Source organism: Parasteatoda tepidariorum, chromosome 5 (assembly GCF_982258835.1).
Source record: "Parasteatoda tepidariorum strain Cologne lab strain chromosome 5, Ptep-v5.0, whole genome shotgun sequence".
Classification (NCBI taxonomy): Eukaryota; Metazoa; Arthropoda; class Arachnida; order Araneae; family Theridiidae; genus Parasteatoda; species Parasteatoda tepidariorum.
This window is the reverse complement of record NC_141759.1, coordinates 17861595-17886391: the sequence shown is the minus strand read 5'-3', so window position 1 is coordinate 17886391 and position 24797 is coordinate 17861595. Positions and strand designations below refer to the sequence as shown.

General features: G+C 32.0%; 1 protein-coding gene and 4 non-coding genes across 5 annotated transcripts in view; all 5 read right to left on the bottom strand.

Moving 5' to 3' along the window:
• Positions 1–823: 823 nt before the first annotated feature.
• Positions 824–24797, bottom strand: part of LOC107436801 (uncharacterized) — a 106949-nt gene continuing 82975 nt past the window's right edge. The window contains exons 2-6 of the mRNA XM_043048999.3: positions 23730–24007; positions 18697–18948; positions 15976–16308; positions 8974–9284; positions 824–6423 (exon numbers count right to left, since the gene is read on the bottom strand). Coding sequence (XP_042904933.2) covers positions 3396–6423; positions 8974–9284; positions 15976–16308; positions 18697–18948; positions 23730–24007 — 4202 coding nt within the window. The 3' untranslated portion in view covers positions 824–3395. The remainder of the gene's footprint in view (positions 6424–8973; positions 9285–15975; positions 16309–18696; positions 18949–23729; positions 24008–24797) is intronic.
• TRNAV-AAC (transfer RNA valine (anticodon AAC)) lies at positions 11909–11981 on the bottom strand. Its single transcript has one exon. It is a non-coding gene; the product is annotated as a tRNA-Val (tRNA).
• TRNAD-GUC (transfer RNA aspartic acid (anticodon GUC)) lies at positions 12429–12500 on the bottom strand. The gene has a single exon. It is a non-coding gene; the product is annotated as a tRNA-Asp (tRNA).
• TRNAF-GAA (transfer RNA phenylalanine (anticodon GAA)) lies at positions 12510–12582 on the bottom strand. Its single transcript has one exon. It is a non-coding gene; the product is annotated as a tRNA-Phe (tRNA).
• Positions 19599–19670, bottom strand: TRNAE-UUC (transfer RNA glutamic acid (anticodon UUC)). Its single transcript has one exon. It is a non-coding gene; the product is annotated as a tRNA-Glu (tRNA).

Here is a 24797-nt window from a genome sequence, read left to right as displayed (position 1 = left end):
CCGTCCCTCGACTTCCACATTTTATTAATATATTAGTTATACTGGATTCTTGTGTCGGAGTTTTCTTTTTATTGTCAAGAAAAGGTTTGTACTAAAAACCTTTTTTCAAACCTTATTTCAGTTTCAAACCTTTCATCTTAAAAGAATTAGCAATTATTTTTCAAAGCTTTTTGAAAAAGTATTGTCACTTTTAGGTCCATAATGACGTTTTAGATGACGTCACACTGGCGATAGGATCGAATTGCATCGTCCATTAAAGTTTCATGGCAAGGTGGATTTTATCAGAGCATACCAAGACTTTGTGAAAATAAACCTTATAATTACCTATATTTAAGATTATTTTCACCTTGAGACTAGCTTTATTAAAGGATTTTTTCTCGCATGAAAATCTCGATTTAAGGTTTTTATATAGAAGGTTGTTTTCCAAGGTTCTGGATTAGGGTAATAAGGGTAGAATAGAGAAAATTGTCACAGATCTCGTTTTAAGGCTAGAAGGTTTACACGTAAACCGTATTGCAAACCTTTTTAGGTTTACATTAAAAGGTTTTTGTTGAGTGAAAATAAACCTTATTTTGCTATCTGGGTAGTGACCGTATACTTCTAATCACTGACTATATGATTACATATGAAAAGGCTGAAGACAACATAATTGTAAGCCACACTTTCAATTTTACTTAGGAAAGTAGTTTTGATGATTACAAAAAAAAACTTTATGTAGGTAATTAGATATTTCTGTATATAATGGTGTTATCAAGTGAAAACTCAAAAATACCCAATGATTTTTTTAGGTTGCACTTCTTGGCATCGAAAATAAACAGAAACATTAAATTTTTTAATAATATTTATTAAGCACAAAATAAATAAGGAATGTAAATGCATTCAAAACCTTCAACACAATAATCAAGTTCTAAATACTGTTTTTAAAAATATTACATTGCAAAAATATACAAGGTTTATTTAGCTATAATTTCCTTAATATGTTTTCTGACAAGCTTTTCGATTTACAGGGTATCTTGCAATGACCGCTCTTAACATATATATTTAGATTCTTTTTTTAAAAATGAAGTAGAAAAAGTATAGAAGTTAGATGTCACAAATTAGTATTTAGAGGAGGGAAGCACAGAAAGTTATTGAAATCTGTTGAGTTCTAAGCTCAAGATAAAAAAAAAAATCAAAACCAGTTTTATTGCCTGATTTTACTGCTTTAACTTTATGCCCTTTTCTACAGCAGTCAAACAGGTTTTGACGTATTCAGGCCGTCTTTTTTAGCGCTGTTTTTCGAAGCTTTGTCGCCAAGGAAAATAAAAACGCCATAGTTTTAGTGCCTTACGCTTGAAACAATGCGATGATTTTAAATTATGTATATATATAATCTTGCCGTGAAGAATTATATGTGCTTTAGTACAGACAAATAACTTAACTATTATAAAAGTTATTAAACATTTTTAAAAATCGCCAATTTGGCAGATAATGCACCATTGTAGTAAGTTTTTGAATAAATTTTTTTTCTCCATATTGACGTTTTGCGCCATTTTCCCGATGAGCATAGACATCGCTGGCTTTAGATAGACTAAACTCGACCTAACAGTTGCAAACTCACAGCAGTTATAAAAGTAGCATATTATTTGCAAAAAAATGCATAATTTCATATGATGATGGAGCTTTCGAAAAACAGCACATACATAAAAGTCTTATATGTAGTTGTTGAGTGATCTGTCTAAGACCTTGTTTGTTTGTTTTTAAATTCTTTAATTCAATTCCCGTTCACTACCACTTTATAAAATCAGTCTCGTTAATAGCAAAAGTTGGCAAGCATGGTTCAGTCTGATTTTTTTGTAATTCTAAAAGTATGAATTACTCATCAAACATGTATATAACTTTGTTTAAAATACCTTTAGGCCAATCCAATGACATAATAATTAAATACAAAAATTCATTTAACAATTGTTTTAAGGCATTGAGTTGGGCAAAAAGCTTTCGTTTATTAGACATTCAAACTAGTGTAAACATTTTCTATAAAAAATAGTTCGTGACTATGTTTTGAGTTACCGAAATAACCAGTCTTCGTTTTTAAAGATTGTAACATCATATAAAATCAGTCTATTTTGATTTGTTATGCAGTTAAAAATCTTTGAGTGGTACAATCTGAAAGATTTCTAAAACAGATATATGTTGTTTCATGTATTATCTGTGCTTGGCAAAAAAAATATTTTGTACAAATTTGCCAAACGACTGCGAAATTAAAAACTTTAAGGCAAAGATCCCAATTAGTTCGGATTAGCGAGGTTCTACTGTACTTACTGTAGCTTAGTTAATGGTTTAAGTGAAAATTATGAAAAGCAAAAAATGAATCCAATTACGTCATCTGAGGAGAAAAGAAAGAAAAAAAACTCACAACATCAGAGCAATTCCACCATTTACGAATGTCGTATTTTCACTTTTAAAGTTTTATAGCACAATTATAAAATTCGTGCTGTTCGCTGTAAAAAATGGATACCCAAATTTCACGAAACTTTCTTCGTTTTTCGACAAAACCGTTTCCTGGTACATGCTCCGAGCGAATATTTCGTCAAAGTGACGAAATAACAAACGTCACTTCTTAGAGGGAACGAATTTCGTCAAAAGAAAAGAAATATTTCGTCATTCTAGTTTCGATCGTCTAGTTAACAATTACCCAAGGCGATGAAGTTCCGAGTTCAGAAAACATTTGCGTAGTATATTTAAGAATCCTCGTTTCGTCACAAATCACGTGATTTCGTGACGAAATGATTCTCAAAATTAACGAAATACAGCTCAAGGATTACTGAATTGTCAAAAGTGAGCGTTTTATTTCCGAGAGTGTTCTAATAATTTTTGTGAAAGTAAGTCTTGGTATAATTTATACTCACTCCAAATACTTTTATATATAAAATTTTTTAAAAAAAATTAAAAATATGCTGTTATAGACGTAACATATTGTGTTGCGTCCGTAACACCCAGTTTCTAGTTTATTAAGTTTTTTTAAGCTAATGAAACTTGCTAAATATTGGAGTAAGTGCTTATGACACCAATTAGACTAATTTACTTATTTTCACAAAAATTATCAGAATTGTTGAAATTTTTTAACTGTATTCTATGATTTTAAAGTCTGCAAATACGAGAATCATAAATGGTGAATTTACCCATAGACTAATGAACTATCATTTTTGCAATGAAAATAGTACCGAAAAGCAAATGAATCACCGCAAAAATATCTAGCTCATATTCCCACAACAAATTATTGCAAAATTTTCCCAAGACAACCATAAGATTCACAGAAAAAAAAAATAATAAAAAAAACTATGTTAGTATGAAAACAAACTAATAAATTAATGCAATTCATAGAATCTATCTCTAAAAATATATTTACATCATTACTAAACCCATGTACTAGTAGCTTTTGCAGGTGAGGGTTTAGTAATAGTATCATGGCTGCTTGTAGAATAGTACTTTGGACTTGAATTAAGGCACTCACTCACAACATCATAGGACTCAGTTTCTTCTGAACAATCTTCGATAATCGGTGGATATGCCGAATCATAACGAGATAAATAAGGCGACCTAGTCCTCATAATCCTTTTTGTAGGCACAGTTCCATGTCCCGGAGAGTAATTAGGATTAGAAGAAATAAATGAGTTGCTTGGCGTTTTTAAAGGTGAAGGCGTGGGTGATTTATAGCTGATATTCGATAATCCTGGCGAGTTTTTTGGCGGTGATACCTTAAGCAATTCGGCTGCAGATGGCCGGGAATTGCCATTCGTGCTCCCTGTTCTAGCTTGCAAGAGCAGCATTTTAAAGTCCCGCATACTGGTTGGTTTGGTTGCCGGTTTCTCTAGGGCATTCAGTCTTTTAGTTGCAGGGGAAGACATGCTATTGCACACGTTCGGAGAGTTGACGTCAGTTCGCCTTGAGAGAATTCCTGTCTCTACAGGCTGCAACCTGGAGAGAGAACTTTGGCTCAAGGCTGGCGACACAGATCTCGAAGACATGGGGGACATAGATTTATCTGAATCAGTCTTTATATTAAGTTTCTTTTTGGAATTATGGATAATTGCGAAAAGTTCATTGGCAGATAAAGACTTCAGATTCTCCTTTGTTGGAGGAGTCAAAGTCAGAGGCGATTTGGGTTCAGGAATCAGTCTCTTACTCATGGCAGGTGAAGTAATGTCTAATGTTGATGGTGGAGATTCACCAGATGGTATTAAATCTGGAGGGCTAAGTGAAGTGCGATTTGGTGAATAGGGCGTAATATGAGTTGAGGCGTAAGATTCTGTGGGAGACTGCTTCTGTAGGCTGGGTTCTCTATTGTTGATTGGAGAGAAATAGTTCCTGTTTGGCCATATACCTGAATTAGTCGTTGTATTGTGTTGGTTTGGGTTATTCATGACAGACCTCTGAGTGTTTGGCACTGAACTGGCGTGATTAAAAGAAGTAGGCCTCGAAGCTGAGTGATTAGATAGTTCTGGACACAACCTAGGATGATTTTGTGCAGTAGAGCCATCAAGGGGCTTTTGTAATGTATGAGAAGAATTGTTTTCTTGCAAAGTTGACGCAGCTGGCGAATATGGTGCTCTGTTTGAAGCTTGTTGATGTCCTCCTCCTCTGGAAGAATTAGTTGAAATGAGGTGCGAAGGGAAGTATGACCGGCAAAATCTTCCACCTCTAGAAGGCCTGAAAGTAAAATCTTTCGAATTATTGGATTTGAAAGAAGAGAAGCTTGAAGTTGGATTATTATCTTGATGATAGGGAACAGAACTTTCAACTTTATTTATTGAAGCAGCCTGCCCGTTTCCATCAACACTTGAAATTTCTTTTGGTTTATTGATATGGTTATTACTTTGTTGTTTTGGCATGGTTGCATAAACTCTGGGTGAAGCCTCACTTGTTTGGCTGACTCTATTACTTACAGGTCTTTCAAGAGAATTGGAAGAATAAACGACTTTTCCAGTGGGATCTAAAGTTACCCTGGCTACGGGACGTTGAAGGGAATTTGTTGGGCTAGATACTAATGGCTTATCAGAATTAGAAGATACAACGCTGATAACAGATGATGCTGGAGAGTCAGGAGCTTTAAAAGAAACATAAGTTGATGCTCCATCGCTTTTAGTTTGGTTTCTACTAAATGTTTTTTCAATTTTGGGTGAATGTAATTCTTTACCTGAATATTGCAAAGGAGCTGGTCTCCCTGTTACTCCGGTACCAGCCGGGGTATAATCTTTCCGAGCAATGGGGGTCACGGTGATCCTTTGAGCATACTTAAGCGGAATCAGGGATTTGTTTTTGACAAGTGGAGAGGTTGGGGGCTCGGTAACTATCAGCTCTTCACTATTGTTAAACCTAACGGGCGATTGTTTACTAATATTTCCAAAATCATTAGGATTATGTTTAGGTTGTGGACTGACAGAGTCATTAAAATCTGGTGAAAAAGTCGTGATGTTTACGCCAGAACGAGGTGTAGAAGTACTGACTGCTGTGGACTGACATATGGTTGAAGAAAAAGTTGAAGGAACAGGAGTTTCACTTCTATACATATTTATAGATGTAGACGAGTTAGATGACCAGGAGGGGGCAAAGGAACTATTTTGAGGTAAATGAGGCGTTTCAGTCTTGAAATCTGTCTTATTTTGGTTTGGAGCTTTGGAATAATCATGACGGTTGTCTTCCCGATGTACTTCAGCCACAATGACGTTCACTTTCGAATTCATCGTTTTCGTTTTCATTTCTGAATTCTCATCATCACTCGTTTCTGGTGACACAGCACACATGGAAGGATATCGATTCGCGCTGATGGCCGTTTTTTCTCGAATCCGGTCCCCCACTTCATGATCTGACTCTGATGTAGATCCGTTCTGAGGCTGAGGCGAGTACGACTTGTCGCTGTCTTCCAAATCTTGTTCCAACTTCATCGGGCACAGTTTAGAATTTTGTTCTTTATCGGCAGTCGGCAGTGGCAGCTTTTCTACTGATTCTCTCTTTAAGCTACCACTGTTCGATGAACATTCCGTGGCCGATTTAGACAGAAAGCTGTTGATGCTACTGTTATCAACTGTGCTCACAGAACTTTGAGATTCTTGGCGTTCTCTAAATCTCGCCATTTCAGCGATGATGTCTTCAGATTTCAAAGTGGGGATTGCACTGGTCCACAGCCCACTGTCCGTGTGCATGGATGTGTAGTAACCATCCGTGTCTACTGAGTAGACGGATGAGTCCCCGTCGTCGTTGATGCCACGGCGTCCTACGTAAGGAGACCGCACCAATGGAGTACTTGAGGAACACTGGGAGGTGTGGTCGGGGGTTGGTGTGCTGGAAATTCTTCCATTTTGTGCCTCCCATCCACCTAGATATTTTCTGGGCTTTACTGGTGAGCAAGTCAAAGACTGTATTGGCAAAATATCATCTCTGGATCTGAAAAAAAGGATGTTTGTGTTTATTATTGTTATCATTTTTTTATTTATTTAAATGGCGTCCAGAAAATCAAGGTACATGTTTAAATTTGACACATGTGGAAAAGTCTTATTGGTTTATGAGCATTGCCCTGCTGCTACCCAATTTTTGGAATCCTAACCGTTTGCAACCGTATCAAATTTGTTCTGATTCACTGCCAATGCCATCTAGCGTATGTTTTCGAAACTAGAAAGTTCCATATTGCGGCAATTCCCGAAGTTTTGAAGGTTAAGAATATAAATCTGTCGTGAAAAGAAATATGTTTATTCAGAAAAAATACGTTCTTGGGAGCTTTGTAATTTCAAATGTCGTTTGCATATTAACTATAGTATTTGAAGTCACCCCTTGAACCATTCAGTTTGAGTTCTAGTACATAAAAATTCGATTATTAGATCAAAAGTTATTCTGAGTGCTTGTTCTTGCTCACTATACATAGAAATCCCTGATTAACCAACCGAAACTTCAAGCTACTATGATCACTTTCTTCATCTTCTATTATTAGTTACGTTAAAATGGGTGAAAGATCAAAGGAAGAATTAAAATCGTCTTAAACCGGATTTGAGGCTAAAATAATTCATAAGCGGTTCCCAACAGTGACAGACGCATTTCAGTCTAACTAGAAAATAAGAATGACTTTTGATGATTTTAATCACTCTTTCTTTCTCCTCAACACCAATAATGAATGGTTACATTCACGCTTGAATCTTACACACCATTTACACAAGGACTAAAAGCAGACAGGACCTTCTGACGCCATAGGCCTAAAAAAAAAAACTTGTAAAATTTATAACATTTCTGATGTTAAAAAACTCTACTTCGAAATGATAGGCAAAAAAATAACCACGTGATGCAAAGATCCAATCATTATAAGCCTGACTTGGAGTTGCCTTCACCTAACAATGCTTGCTTGAAAGCAGGCTAAAAGAATAGGAGATAAAAATGCGGATTTTTTTCGTCTTGTTGACGTCATGCACCTAATGTCAGGCTCCGTTGTTGTAGTTCATTTACGTCGCACTAGAGCTGCACAATGGGCTATTGGCGACTGTCTGGGAATCCTTGAGGATGATCCGAAGACATGCTATCACAATTTTGATCCTCTGCAGAGGAGATGGCACCCCTGCTTCGGTAGCCCAACGACCTGCACGCGAGGTCGAGCACTTTACGGTAGCACAGTTTAACGAGGACCAATACCGCACACCCTCAGTCCCTACGCAGACTGATCCAATTGGTCACCCACCCGCACACTGACCGCAGTCAGTGATGCTTGATTTCGGTGATCTGCTGGGAACCGTGTCTTAACTATCAGTCCACTGCGGGACAATGTCAGGCTTCGAGTAAATTAGTAGTCACATGTATAGTCCTGAAAGTGAGACGGAAAAGAGAAATACTGGCATACCTGCCAACTCTTCCGGATTTTCCGGAAGATTTTATTTTCATATTTAAAGTGGTAGTAAGTATATACTATTTTTTCTTTTATAAACTTAATTTTTAGATGATTTTGATCACCACTATTCTTACAAAAATTAAGCACATATATTAATATGCGTTACTACCATGGTTGTCAACTTAAGTTTTTTCAAATACAACGTATTTGTTTGCTTAAAATTGAAGTTTTAATTCCATTTTAATACCACTGGGAAAAATGATAATGGAAGGGCTTAAAAGTTGGCAGGTATGTACTGGTAGTAAAACCATTTCAATTATAGCTGGGTATTTAGGGTTATGATATACGCTGAAATGTGTTTAATCATAAACTGTTCATGACTATTATATTAACTCACTCGGGGATATAATTTGATTTATTGGTACAAGACACGTTCGCAGGCGTAAAAACCTTTGTCAAGTAGAAGGACAGATAGCCCAATACGAAAAAGAAGAGCAGGAGGATACATCCAGGGTGACAGTGGGATTCGAACCTGCTACTTCCACGCAAAGCGTTTGGCGGGCGATACCACTTCGGTCAAGTAGGCTCCTCACGGACATAAAACAGTCCTATGCTCATCTTATAACTGTTTTTAAAAAAAAGTCTTGGTAGTCATGGATATTCCACTTTTCGCGAAAATAAGTTTAAATGATATCATCTTCTCACCAGTCTGGTGCGTTTTTTGTTTTGTTTTGTTTTTTTTCCTAATGCATAAATACTTTTAGCCCTGTTACGTGAAGAAAGCTTTTCTAAAAATTAAAATTCTGCAAAATAAAATCACAACTGCTGAGATCGATCAACCTAAAAAATGAATTATGCTGACACCTTTTTTACTCATCTACGACGACTACAATTTAAATTTTTTGAAGCAAACCTAGTTTAGGCCAAGTAGCTTTTATTATTTCCATTTGTTTTTAGTTACTCAAGCAAAGTGCTTGAAGTGTATAAACAGCAACTTCACTGCCTGCTGACCGTAAACACTCAGCACAAACTGAACTTAAATTCATGATGAATGAGATAGGGATCACTTCGCGGCCCAGATGCCCTGATCAATTGTACCACTAGGATGTGAGGGGAGTAATACTGACCTATTGTGCGGATCCTGGTGAGTAGTGTCCGACAGTACAGAATCCTTGCCCACCGAATTTCGAGAGGGACTACTGATGCCGTCCACTGGAGAGGCTGCTTGATGGTGGTCCGAGTCCACAGATGCCCGAGTGCTGCTGCTGGCACTCCAGTTTCCACTGGAAGATCGACCATCGTCCTGTTTCCTGGAGGAATTCCTCATCTTGACAGCGGCTATGGATATAGCAGCTGAGAGGCTGGAGATAGGATTGAAATTGTAAGCTCTGGAGCGAAGGGAGGAAGACTTGGATTTTTTGAGGGTGGCCGGGTTGGACTGGAAAGAAAAAGATCAACTTATGAACTCATTCTCTGTTACTACATTCTACTGTTACTACCATTTTATTTTTTTACCATATCTAGTCGCGGATGCCTAAATAATAAATAAATTATGGCGGAGGAAATGATGGTTTTGAAACAATTGTTCTACCACAATTTCAGGACTGCCCATTACCATGCAAAATATATAGAATGGTAGTTAATTGCAAACTAATGCTTTCAGAATTTTTGGTAATTTTGCTGAAATTTAAAAAGTGTCACAGGGTTGCTATGGACGACTATAAATGCAAAAAGTGCCGACTAATAAAATTCGAAATTTTATCAGAACAAAATAAAATTATCATCTTTCAACAGCATATCATTTTTTTGGAGTTTGCTACTAAGAGGGAATGTTTCTGCTCTAAATATTAATACTTTGAAATGAAAGTCATAGTGGTAGTTACGGTTGAATAATTAAAGATTTAATAAATAAATAAAAATTAATTGAGTTTCTACCACTTTTCTCATTTATAGCCTCCTGTGGTATCCCCGCCTACCATCTTTCACTCTATCCGAAAAAAGTTTTTTTCAAACGGTAGTAAAAGAAATACAATCTTAATCAAAAATATATTTATATTCTGACCATGTTGAAATACGATATAGGAAAGATTATTATGCTTTTATATATTTGTTGCAATTATTTACATGTAGTGGTGGTCAAACTCATCTATAAGCATACCCTCCAACTGCTACGGAATTTCCGTAGTTTCAGAAATCTTCTTTTCAGACGGTAGCAAAATTAATGCAGGGATGCCAACTGCTCCGCATTCTGAAATAGTGGTAGCAAATTAGTTGGTAAAATTCGCGAGAAAAGGAGAGGTACGCCTATTTTTTAGTAGAGCAACCAATAAATTTCAGCTTAAACGTTGCATTTTATATGATGCTTATAATTTTTGATGTTTAGTGGTGGAAAAATTACTTAAAGGGGAAAATAGTAAACTAAAAGTAACTTAAATTTCGTTACCACTAGAAAATGCTATTCTACAAAGCTGATCAAGTTGGCATCTCTGTTAATGTCTTAATATTTAAAAAAAAAATTCATTTTAGCGTAACTTGTCCACTATTACTTATAAAAGTGCAGGCCATATGGCTAGATTCTTAAGTTCTGATAAAAGTTTTATGAGAGATCCATTTGCTTTAAAAATTTCTACTTTGGTTCGCTACCACTAGAAAGAATTATTTTCAAAATCCTCATAAGTTGGAGGGTATGTATAAGTATAGTTCAAAAATTTTAATGGAATGAAAGTGGTGTTTTACATAAAAACAGAATTTCATAATTCTGCTTGGATATTGTCTAATGAACTTATCAGGTAAAAAATTATAAATTGATTTAGAGATAAATTTTAAAAATCATATTTTTTTACAAATGAAATAAAAAAGAAAGGTAAAAAGAATTAAATAATTTTGCGTGGCTGTAATTCTGTTTGGTTAATGTCTAATAAACTAATTAGGTAAGACAATATAAATTGATATAGAGATAAATTTTCAAGAATCATATTTTAATGAACAAATTAAATGAAAGAGAAAGGCACAGCCGAAAACAATAATTTTGTTTAGCTAACGTCTAATTAATAAATTAAAAATCGATATAGATAAATTAAGTATTCTACTGTGTCGTGCAGCTGAAAAAATAACTTAAGTGCTTCATGACAGATTTGAGAAAAGTGCCTTGACAACTATTTTCTCTCTATTGTTAATGCTATTGACGCTAAAATAGAATTTCAGAACAAATAGGACATTTTTTTTAAGCAACAACATGTATCGTATGCTACATATTGCAATGCGCAATATTATGTACAAAAATGCCACATACCTAAAAAATTCAATCTTGAAATTTTAAGTGAATAAAAAATAAATGTTTCGATTAAAATTAAAAATTTATTTAGATTCATTTTCTGTCATTTTCTGCTAGGAATAAAATTTATAAATAAATATTTCTTGATGTATTAACACGTTCACGCCGGGGTGACCCACCGGTGAGTCACGCTAGATTGTCTCATCGGGCGGCACACCGGAGTAAAAACTGGTAACAAAAAAATTTCATTTTTTAGTTTTTTTCCGGAAATAATAAAAATCCATAACTACCAATTGTTTTTAATAGATTCAATTTTTATATTGAATTGCCTCTTCGCAGTGATAATTTTCCTTACAGTGAATTGCTATTGTTGATATTAGATTAACTGACTACTCCCGAATATTATCTAATATTGAAATAGTTCTTCTACCAGTGTTTTCTCTTTTTCGTCCAGCTTTCAGGCGCAACACCCGGTGTGAACGTGTTAATAAATATGTTTTAAAGTCAAAGTTTAAATAAAAAATAGTATTAAAAATTTCACTTATAAAAAATATGAATTATTTTGTAATTTAAATTTTTTTTTAATAATTAAAAGCAAAATTCTAAATATAATACTAAAAATATAATTCATGCTTAAAATTTATTTCAAAAAATATATTGATTATTGAAAATACACCTACAATAAGTACTTAAAAAATAATGAAATTAAAAAAAATAAAAATGTTTCACGCTAAAGTTTAAAAATGTTTAAAAAGAAACATTTCGTTCATAATTTAAAATTACATGCTTGTACCTACCAGGTTTCGAACCTGGGACCTTCCGCGTGTTAGGCGGATGTGATAACCACTACACCATAGGTACGCACTACACGAGCAATGTATTATAATAAGTTTGGCCATCAAGGATATTATAGGTCATCAAGTCTTCGTATGTCAAGATAACATTCAAAGAAATTTTTAATATTTATTATCTTCTGTTGGATATTTAATGCTTTCATCAGATTAAGGTTTTCATCAAAAATTTTAGAAATAATTTCTGGTTAAAGAAATGATTTAGACTCATTTAATAAGAAAATAAGTGCATTCGATGTAAAAAAATAATATTTCGAATATTTTCTAAAACCTAAATAAATTCAAATTTATATCATTTTATTAGCTTTTTTTAACAAAAAAAAGTAAAAAAAATTAACAGTAATAAATTGAGAAAAGAATTAACGGCAAAAATGATTTTAAAAAAATATCTGTAAATTAATCATTATTTGTAGAATTCAAATTCTTGATTAATTTCTTAAAAACTTTTTAAAAAAACCTCCCCGGCGGGGAATCGAACCCCGGTCTCCCGCGTGACAGGCGGGGATACTGACCACTATACTACCGAGGAATTAGAATCTGCCGAAACCCGGGATCGAACCAGGGACCTTTAGATCTTCAGTCTAACGCTCTCCCAACTGAGCTATTTCGGCACGTTACGAATATGAATTTTTGCTTTCGAATACTGATCTACGTTATGAGTAAACAAGTATTTATTTTAAAAAGTGAATCTAATTCATTTCTATAATTGCAAAACAAAGAATCATATTTAGGTAAAAAAAAAAAGGTTATTAAAATACTAAAATTAAGAAAAAAAAGGTAAAAACACGAATGGTAGGAAAAATTACAGCGTTTATTTTGCAACAACAATAACTCAACAATTTAAATAATTGTCGATTATTTTATAATTTCAAAATTACCAGTATAATATATGTAATAATAAATATATAGAATAAAAAAAGCTTCTTATTCATTCATTAATTTAATATAATTGATTTAATATTCCGATTATGTTTTTTCTGTTTATTTATTCGAAACTCATATTCAACAAATTAATTCGCAAATTATTTTCCGAAGTTATTTTCGGTATTTCACAACTAGGAGAGCGCATTATGTATCTTTAAATCCTGAAAATAATAACTATTTAAAGTCATCCTTCTGTCCATTAACAGATGGCGCCACAAATGTAAACTAAATAATTTTCTTTTAAGAATTTTAATGAAAAAAAAATTTATCTTTAATTAAATGAAGATAAGTAAATAAATATAAATTAATGTTAAACAATAACAACAGCGGCATTTATGATTTTGAGAATTACATTAAAGTATAGGAAATTCTGGTTTTCACTGTTTTTATAATTAGCAAATTTTGAATTTTTTTACGAAAAAAAAGTTGAAATAAATTAAAAAAATTGTTCTCTTTTTTTAAAGCTCAAAATTCGGATTAATGGATTTACCAATCAATTAGTGACGAAACCTGCTTTGTTAAATCTCAGGAAATGTAATATGTAAAAAAGATTGCATTCACAGAATTAAAATTTACATCGGAATAATTGATATTTCATTTTGCATCAAAAGCTCCGGATGACACATGTTTTATGCAATTTAAAATTTTACATAAAAATAAAAAATAAATAAAAAAATTTCATTTTATCCTGTTGATAGCTTATTTTATTTCTATCAGTTATTTTGAAATTCGATTTTTAAGCATTTTTCTCCTTTTTCTACGAAAAAAAAAGAAAAAAAACTATGCTTTTTCAAATTATTTATTAAAAAATACTTTTCTTAACGTTGCACTTTTTAGTATGTTTGGAAAAATCACAACATGTTGTGGGAATAGATAGCAGTAATCGAAAATATTTACAAAATGTCTTATTTACTAGAAAATTGTTATTTAATAACTGTAGTGGTAGTTACACCACAATATACTCCAGAATTTAATCGGAGATATTTCGATGATGAAAATAAATAGTTGATTAACGAATTTGCAGAAGAATTGTGATTAATTAATCGAATTTTAGGCGCTGGTTGGGAGAGCTGAATATTGTACATTAGGCTATTAGCTGAAATTGAGTGGTTGTGGTTGAGTGTGTAGACTTTTCTGGGTATTTCTATTTACTGGCGAGTGTATACGGTACAGATACTCTCATGTGTGTAAGAGAGGTGAAGAAAGTCGCAGATACCGATTATCCCACTCCATCGAAGTAGACGACTACCTATCATGCCCGGGACTCCAATATAGTATTAATACTAATCGTCAATGTTAACCATAGCCTATCATGCTGTACCTCGAAGTAATTAAAGAGCAACATGTTTTATATACTACGGAATCGATGTTAAATAATCGTAGTAGTAGTTACGCCACAATGTTATTTATTTGAGGTATGTTTTAGTTACTTTTCGAAAGACAGAAAAATTTTTTTTCTTCCTTTTTTTGAAACACATAAGTTAAGAAGATGCTAGATTTACATGGATGATCAGGTAACAAAAGACTTTCTCTTCACTATATTCCTATTTGTTTCAATAATTCTGAGGATATTAGAATGAAAATGAAGAAAATGGGGATAATTTGAATAAAATGGGGAGTTTTCAAATTAATTCTGGTAGTTTAAGGAAAGCAACTGAAATTATTTTATAAAATTATCGGAAATCGAGGAACAAGTGGAAAAAGAGGTACAGAACTACCAATTGTTTTAATTATAAAGTTGAGATAATTATTTAAAAAAGAAAACAGGAACATTTTTGAAAAATATGTTTTTAACCCTCTTTGTCCATTTCAATGTTTTACATCGTCTTTTTTTCGAAGTTAGTAAGGAAGGAAAAATTATTACTGTCCCATCTCAAATTAATCAAACTTAAAAAATCATACCCTCTCCAAGAAAGCAATCAGTCATGGAAAATTTTGCAAAATCTTTTTTTTTCCCTTATTAAAAAAATTTAACGTTTTTCTTATATAAAAATCTCAGTCATAAAAATTTTAACTGTTTCACACCAAAGTAATCAGACATCGAAAATTGCAACTGTAATTCCTTCCTCCTAAGTAACTGGTTAATAATAAAAAATTGTAACTGTTTATTTTCTCAAACCTATCATTTAGATTACAGTCATCGACTTATCAATCAATCATGTAAAATTGTAACTGTTTTTGCCCCAAAGTAATCACTAATGAAGAATTGTAATTGTTTTTCCCTAAATAGTAACTTAATAATAGAAAATTGTAACTGTCTGATTCTCTAATCGAGGAAAATTGTAATTTTTTCTCCCTCAAAACAATCAGTCATGTTAAATTGAAATTTATCTCTTTCACTAAAAGAATCAACGATGAAAAATTGTAACTTTTTTTCTTTTTTTCTCCAAAAGAAAAAAAAAGAAAATTGATAGCTCTAACCCTCAAAAGACATAAAAACTGTTTTCCCCCCAATGTAATGATTAATTCGAAAAATTATTATTATTTTCCCCCTTAATTTCCCCCAATCATGGAAAATTTTAACAGCTCATTTAAGAAAAAATTAATAATCATGGAAAGTAGTAACTGTCTAATTCTCTAGAATTATTAGTCATAGAAAATTGTAACCACAAAATAATCAGTCATGGAAAATTTTAATTGATCTTTTCGCCGAAAGTTCCAGCCATAGAATTTTTTCTCTGTTCTTTTCTGTAAATGAATCAATCGTAGAAAATTTTATTGGTTCTTTTCTGCATTAGAGCCACTCATGGGGAACTGCAACTATTCTTTTCTCCAAAATGATCAAACAAGAAAAATTGCGATTGAATTTTTTCTTCAAAAGAACCAGTCATATAAAGATGCTACTGTTCTTTTCGCCATAAAAACCACGACATGGAAAATGGTAACTGTTCTATTATCTAAAAGAACCAGTCATGGAAAATTGTAACTGCTTTCTTCACCAAAATATAAAATCATGGAAAATAGTAACTGTTTTTATATAAAATCTTGAAAAATTTTTTATGATTAATTAGTTTTATTTATTTATTAATTAATTTATTTACTTTAATAATAAATTTTAAATCACGAAACGATTATCTTACCTTACAGGGCGATTTCTCTTTATCATCTTCTGTCGCCGAATCTTTGGAATCCAAATTCTTGAGTGAGTCCAGATCCAAATCATCCAGGGCATTTGTCTTTCTCCTAGAGTTGTCCTGGACAGATCGAGACCGCCTCTTGGTCAAGAAAGATGGACGTCGTATGAGGGTGGCCGAGGAAGAGTCCGAACCAATGTCCATCAAGTCATCGGTCTGGCAAGACGTGTTAGTGACATTGCGCAAAGCTCTCTCGATTTCACGATTGTCACCTTCGCAGAATGTGTGACGTCTTTTCGATCGTTTTTTGCTCTTTTTCCGCTTGATAACGAAATCAGCCTAAAAGTAAAATAAATAACCTCGTATGTATAAATATTATTATTATTATTTTAAATTTAACGATCAACAATCAAGTAGGATAAATAACGGGAAAATTCCATCCAAAAAGAATAGGGTGTATAGTGCGGCTCTCAGGAGAACTCCTCCAGACACCCGTCTCGCGTCATGGCGAGTACTATGGTTACGAGGAAAGGTCACTTCGAATAGGGGTGTGGGGTGAACAGTTTTGTCTTAATTTTAGCGTAGGTCATCGTGAGTAAACCAATCGACACCTTTTTTTCTCCATTTCACCCCCATTAGAAATGTGCTCTCGCTTGTTACCATAGCAGCAGACAGCCCCAGACTTTCAGTCTGGAGGAGTACTCTTCAAAGCCGCACTATATTTGTTCTGTGTAAACAAAACAAAAACTGTATGAAACATAAATGAAAGTGCAGAAGTGGACATACTATAGTTTCGGATAAATAAACAAGAACCTTTTCAGTGTCTAAACACCAAGAAAGAGTCAAGCACGTGCCAAGTAATGTAACCAATAGGGACAGAGGATTTCAATAAATTTTAACAAGATAATAAAAGAAACATGCGTTCTGTGAGAATGAGGTTGAGTATGGTACCAGAAAGATCATTCACTACCTTATTATAATTTTTCCAAATTATCGAATGATTTCCAGGAATCAAGTTCGTGATTTCCGGAACTACAACTCATGAATCGAACTTGATTTCTGAAAACCATTCCATACTTCGAAAAATTCTATTAAGTTAGTTAATGATCTTTATAGTAAACCACTGCTTCCCCAATACTAGTAAATCTATCCTAATTTGATCTTTTATACCCTGGGGCTCCAGCCGAATACACAGTCATATATCATTTCTGTCATTATCTGGGTCAAGTTTGTTCTTTGATCCTTACTGGTTTAATCATTTTTCATGTGTTTATCTCTTAACTTGTGGTTGCTGTGATTCATATTTTAGGTGGTAAACTTTCTTATTGTTTTCCCAAATAAAACTGTAAAGGGTATTTTTCTGTTTTTATTTCGTCTTCTTTCGGTAACCAATGGTGAGTAGCATTCACTCATAATTATTTGTAAATGAGTTAGCTTCTTAATTGCTCCATGTTTAGAATTTTGATTTAAAATAGAGTCTTGTAAGTTATTTAAATACTATCCTTTTTTACAACACTCATTTGTGATTGAAGCGTCCTGAGTTGTTGTGGTTACTTCACTTTGGTAGTTTTATACCCATTTGACGTAATTTAATTAATCACGAACCTTAAAATGAAATAATTTATTCTTAAATTATTTTTTCGTCTCTTCCATATTCAAATGCAGGATAATTTCTCCTATAATTTAGTTACTTAAATGTATTCAATTTATGCTCCGTTTGCACACTAACATTATATTTGCACACTAACTTATTATAAATGAAAAAACATGTGTGAGCAACTACCGGTAAAGTTATATTTCTCTTTATAAAAGAAAATAATATCCAATTAATAGCATTCTACTTTAAATATGTATTTTAAATCAAAATTATTGTTCAAAATGAAATGAAAATAGGTAAACGTGTCTATTTAATCTTTTACTCAGTTTTATTGCTATTTCAACAGCAAATAAGTATGCTTACTTGTACAAAACAGCGATTCTTTTTGCCATTATGAGTTATATCGAACAAAAAACTAACTATAAACCATTTAGTTTTAATAAAAAAGTAATGATAAAGTATTTTTTTTAAAAAATAAATTAAGAAAATATTTGTTATAAAATAGCAATTTTTGTTCCAAAAAAGGTCATTAAAATACAATAAAAACTGGATATAACGAGAACGGCGCATTACGATAACTCCGCTGTTACGACAAGTCTCCAATTCACCGTTAAAAGGCTGATCGCTAATAGTAAAGATATACAAATTGGATGTTTATGACGAAGACGAGTTAATAACTATTGTAGTAGCCTTCAACAAAAAAGAGGAAGACATTTTTATTTATTTCTGGTATCAGCACAGAAAAGTGATAAAAAAGAGCATCATTTCACCTTATTTCCATCTTACAATCTTCTCCCATTATGTTTATAAAACAAACATGTGTGCGCACGCACTGGGTAACTTATTGTTTTTCTTACAAAAGAAAAATTCCTTTGGTGTTATAGGAATCTAACATGAAAAACAAACTATAACTAAGATAATAAACTAACATAAAAAAAGAAAATATTAATTTCGTTAAAGCTCTGCCTTGCAATATTCTATATAGGTAAAAGATATAATTATTTATCATAAACAAACATTGAAAACAATGTGAATTCGAATACCCCGAGATTTTCATTGAAGTTCCATTTTTTTTTTTTTTTTTGTAATACTCAAAATATTTCAGTTAAAAGTTGATATTTGCTACTTACATGAATTAAGGATCTTCTAAGCAAAGACATTCGGTTGAATGTTTTTCCAGATGTATCAACAGGAACTACCATGGACGGATATTCAAGCGAAACGAGCATCGCTTGTTCTTCAGGAGATGGCAGTCGCTCCAATTCTAAGTTTTCATTTTGTTTAAGAGTGAAGCCCATAGATGGAGACACCATAGGAGGAAGAGAAGCACTACCAGACTGTATACGATCTTGTTTTGTTTTCACAAGAGAAAAGTTGGCAGGCTAAAAAATAATAACATGAATACGTTTAAATGACTTATAATGATTACAAAAAATTATTATAAAAAGAAAAAGAACTTTAATACTAAAACATGAATTATATCTCAGAGCTATGCGAGCAGACTAATTTTATAGTATATTGGCACTAATTTTATAGTATTAATTAGTCTATTTACCTTAAAAAATTCAAAAGGTAAATAGACTAATTAATACGAGTAATTAACTAGACGAATTTCAAATTGCGGTAATAAATGATAAATAAATAAAATAACTGTATCATTTTTTTCTGTAACAGAATTGATAAACTAAACAGTATACGTTTTGATGTTATAGGACTGAAACAGCATTAAATTTCATGAACGATGTTGTTTAACTATTAATCAGGAATTTATTTTTAAATTTTAATTTAGTAAAATAATTGTTAGTTTTTCCGTGAGACATAATCGTACTACAGAAATAAAATGTTATAATTATTTAAACTATCAAATTTAGCAGAGAACGAATGAAACGTTGCAGAGAACGAATACATAATATATCATTACATAATTTTAAAAAAATATGTATCAATGGGGGTAAATTAAACTAATTGATTTTCGTTTCATTTAATGTGAATTATTAATTTTCGTTTACATAGAAACGATTAACAAAAAATTTTCCCATGCCGGGAATCGAACCCGGGCCGCGTGGGTGAAAGCCACGAATCCTAACCACTAGACCACATGGGACACATCAGAAAAGATGAAACTAAACTTTAACTATACTTGTAAAAAAGACTTAGCTTTATTTACTTATAATATTTTATGATTTTTAATTCATACAATATTAGTTTCGAGAGCTTTCTGCTCTCTTAAAGAACTTTCTATCACCTTTACTTTTATAAAATATTTTGATAAATATTAATTGAGATTCATTAAGCTTGTTAATTTACACAATTATCATAATCAGGTTTTTGAGTAACATTCAAGAAGCAGGATTTAAAATACACTAATATTCGAATTTTTCTTTTAATAAAAACTGTTTAAGTTATCTACTGCAAAATTACAATTTTGCGTTACCATTTTTTCTTATAAATATAATTTTTAAATTTTATTAGTTGTAATTTTATCACAAATTATACTTTAAAAAAGATATCTATATCTATTTATCAATCTAGGGCTATTTGATATTATGAAACAGTATTCTTTGCTTTTCATGATAGAAAAGATTTTTTTTTTTTTTTTTTTTTGTAAAGTATTCCATTCACTTTTAAATCATGATCATCAAAACTATTTTTAATATTAAAGGAATGAGCCTTATTCAAATAAATCATTTCTTATTTTCTAAATATGTAATGAAATATTGGATTTAATTATATATTAGAAAACTAGAAATAATTCATTTGAAAGTGAAAACGATTACGAGACTAAAAAATACGCCATATTATGTTAGAAAAGAGACAAAAAACTATTAGCGATTCATAAATTTGCTTTATTAGCTCTTAAGAATTCTTTCAGAACCATATGAAAAACATTTAAATTCCAAGTGAAAAATAATGTAAACATAAACAAAATTATTTACAAATAAATGACGCATATAATATAAAAATGAGACAAAATAATTTAGCGAAATATTTTACTCCTAAGGTTGTAAAACTTTAATATTTATTATTTTGAAAAATAAACTTAGCTTTTTTTATTTTTCAGTCTTCAACTGGTATGAAATGTTAATTAGCAGGAAAACATAATTTTTAAAAAAAATTCTTATTAAAAATTAGAACAAAAAAGGATACTTATTTGAAGTCGTAACGGAGGTAACGGGGGTAACGTAACGTTTTTAAGGGAGGTAACGTAATCGAAATCTGCCAAATAACATTAAAAAAATATTTTAAAAAAGCATATAAGTACATATACATCAAAACTTGTTCGATTTCAGGTTCAAATATGAAGGTTTTCTTTCCGCAATCAAACAGGTTTAAGTGTTTTATTCAACTGCCTTCCTGTGATTTGTCAGATTTCTATAGTTTTTGTTTTCCTTAACTAAAGCATCAACTTGCGTCCGTAATATGTTAACTTTTTAATCTTCACCTTTGATAAGGAGTAAACAATATTTTACTATGAGTAGTATTTAAAGAATACAATGTGTTTAAAAATATGAGAAAATAATTCTTACAATAAACTCCTCCATGATTAAGGAATTAAAAGTATCCTCAGAACATTTTTTTTTAAAAATAAAATTAACATCTTTTCAGCTGCATGACATGCACACTTTAATAAAAATTAATTAAATTTTAAAAATTAATAACATGGCTCAAATCTTTCGAAAATTTTAAAAATGCGCGAAAATTTCCCTATTTTCAAAGTTGCAAATTTCAGCAATATTTTTCAATTAAAAAAAAAAAATCAGCATTATGGTTTTCGCAGTAAATCTACGCATTCTGTCATTGCTTGTATATCAATTAAAACATTTTCTATATTTCCCTATACGCAAAATTAAAAAGAAAATTTTTTTAAAGAAAACATCGAATGCAGATACATAAATAAAATGCTGTGAAAATTTTAATTTTCAAAACGCTTATTCAACTCTTAATTTTATTTTAAGCTGATTGTGACAAAAAAAATTACCTTAAAGTTTTATCTTCCAGAGAAAAAAAGAATCCCTAGGGATTCTAATAACAAGTACTGAAAAAAGCGTGCTTGTGAAAAAGGAGAAAAAGCTTTTTCTTTTCTCTCCAAAAAAAAACGCTGAAAAATTTTAATAATACAGATAGAGAAACGAATTATTTTTTCATTGTGTTCGGAATTATTTGAAAATTTAATGTAAGCAATAAATTATTGTTCAATACTTTCGCCCATATTTGACGAATTAAAATTAAATCATGAAATCTAATAATTAATTTTAATGTCATAAAAATTCATTTACGACTTCATCTTAAGATACATTGAACTAATTTATTTGTGTAAGAAAGAATCATGCAATTATATATCAAGCATGAACAACAAACTAATTTAAATTATTCCCCAAAACAATTTAAATGACAATGACCTAGATTCCTATTTTTTTAAATTTTTTTTATTTTTTATTATTATCATTGAATGCAGATGAGTTTTTCTGCGTTAAAGTAAAATATTTTAGAAATTTAAATCAGATAATAGTGCACTATGAAAGTAAGAATAAGGCTCAAGTGCTAATCAAACTTAATGTTGATTTTTCTCTTTCTTTTAGAAATAAAACTAAACCGTTTATTACACTAGTTTTTTAAATGTTAGAAGTTTCAGTTCTTTAATGACATCGGAAATTTATTTTCGGGAATAGTTTTTTCTTTGGTCCGAATTCATAAATATTAGCACAAAACAAATGATGATTAAATTTATTTAATTTCACGCTCTAAAAGTCTTACGAAAATATGAATGTTTTGTTAATCTAATAATACCCACTAATAAACATTAAACAAAATATTGTAATTCTTGAATACGACTTCTTTTATCATGTAATTAAGAAGCTTATTATAAAGTCTGCAAAAAAGGAATTTAAAAAAAATAAAAAACATTCGGTTTTGTTTTAACTGCCACTTGATAAATGTCGCGTTTACTTGAATTTATCTATTTTTGACATAAATTTTTGATTTCCTTTTAATTGATATTTATTGTACGTCACAAACTTTTGATGATTGACCATTATACGACAGTAATAATTCGTATAGTACTTTTCCTTCAAAAATGTGAAAAATAAGGGTGTCGCTTTAAAATATTAGGAGAAAAAGCTTCGTAAATTTTCGAACTTTTATGGAATTTTCTTCAAATCTTTGTAGTTTGAGTAAGCTATGTAAAACTGCGCATTTGTCAGTTTTAGATTTTTTTTAAATTATTTATTACAGTTTAAATTGATGAAAACCGATTTGGATGATGCTCAAACCGATAATTCTTTTAACGATAATCGTACAAAAATAAAGTTACTTAACACAAATCAGAAAAAAGACTATTTACCACCTTTCAAAACCTGCTGATTACATGATTTCATAATTTTTTAACCGTCGTTGAACAGCCGACCCAATTTCTGGGTTTACGACTGCGAATGTCCAACTGTGTAACCTCGTAATTTTGAACCCAATCCAGAAGACAAAGGAACTTCTGGATCAAGTATTAGGAGAAATTTGCCTTCGTGGAAGACTTTTTTGATGGAACTAACCCGCATTTGCGTTACCTAGAGAGGAAGACCACGAGAACCTCCCACGGTTCGCCTAACGGCAAGGGGACTCTAACCCATGATCCGTCTACCACTCAGGATATTTCACGTCAGCACTCATGTCGGTGCTAGCCGGATGCGGAATTCGTATCGACCAGCCATTTCCGGGATTCGAAACCGGTTCACCTCATTGGAAGGCGAATGCTCTATCCCCTGAGCCATCGCGGCTCTGATTGCATGATTGTATTCGTTTAATTTTGTCAGAAAAAAATTTATTAAAGAAGAATCTAAAATGCCGCACACTCTATACTTCAAATAGTGACTGGTTGAAGGCCTTGTATTTTACACGTATCGAAAGATACTTCCCATTTAGTAAAAATCCACCATTAATTCAAAAAGAAAAAAAAAAGAAAGAAAGAAAGAAAAAGAAGGAAAAAAAACATATTTCGAATTTTCTCAACTCGTCTCCATTTTCTCGACAATTGAGCTCGGTCGAGAATCCTAAATAATTGTTAAGTTTTTTCTAAATATATAGTTTGTCTACGGTAAGAACTCCCCCAGCCGCAAAGTCTGAGGATGTCTGCTATGGAAACTAAAGTTAAGCCTTTCGTTATCTGTCTTACCTTTCTTGTTTCGATGTCCAGAAGCTTCCGTTTTTTCTTTCTTGTCCCTCCCAAGACGGGAGTGACCATGAAGAGTTCGGAGGCCGAAAGTCCGTCCGTCCTGTACTGGTCAATGGTACACATGACGGCCACTGGACTGGTACACGCTTCTTGGTACAGGCTGTCTATGCAGGGGGGACGAGTGGAGGGGAGGAATAATTGCGTCGTCTGCTCATACTTGGTCCCGTAAGGTTTCTCTGTTCGAAGTCTCTTCGCTGTCTCGCTGAGGTCAGATTGAGCTGCAAATAAATAAATAAAATTTATTAAACAAGTAGATAAAATAAATAATATTATAGATTTTTACTACAATTAATGAGTGAACTTTCGCTTTATTTACAAAGATGCAATGGTTGATGAAAACAACACGATATTTAATGTTGTTAATAATGTCTTGCCACCACGAGAAATCTGTGGAAAGGAATATTTAACGCAAATGAGAAAAAAACTGGTAACTGGTAGTAAAACCATTAAATTTGAAGCTTTCGATTGCAAGAGAAGCAAAATGTTCGTGACTAAGTTCGTGACAAAATGTTCGAGACTTGTCATAAAACAAATAAGTTGGGTGTACCGCAACCACCACTTTTAATATATTGACTTACCATCACGAGAAAATCTGCGGAAAGAGATCTTATACGCAAGTGAGAAAGTAACTGGTAGTAAAACCATTACATTTCTAGCTTGTTTTCGAGAAGAGAAAAGTATCCGTTACTACTTTGATCTGTTATACGACAAGTAAGTAATATGTCGGGTGTACCGTAATCTTAATATTGACTTATCTTCATAAGAAAATCCGTAGAAGGGAAACTTTCACGCAAATGAGGAAGAAACTTGTAACTGGTAGTAAAAAACCATTTCAATTTTAGCCCATTTTCGAACGGAGTAAAATATCCGTAACTGCCAAGATTTGCAAATAAGCCCACATGTAAAGCTTTTTTTAACCATGATTTTTTTATAAAAATTAAAGTAAGCGTTAAAACGAAAAAGCTTTTTTTTTCTTTAATAATCTATTAACCTCTACTTTTTGTTCGA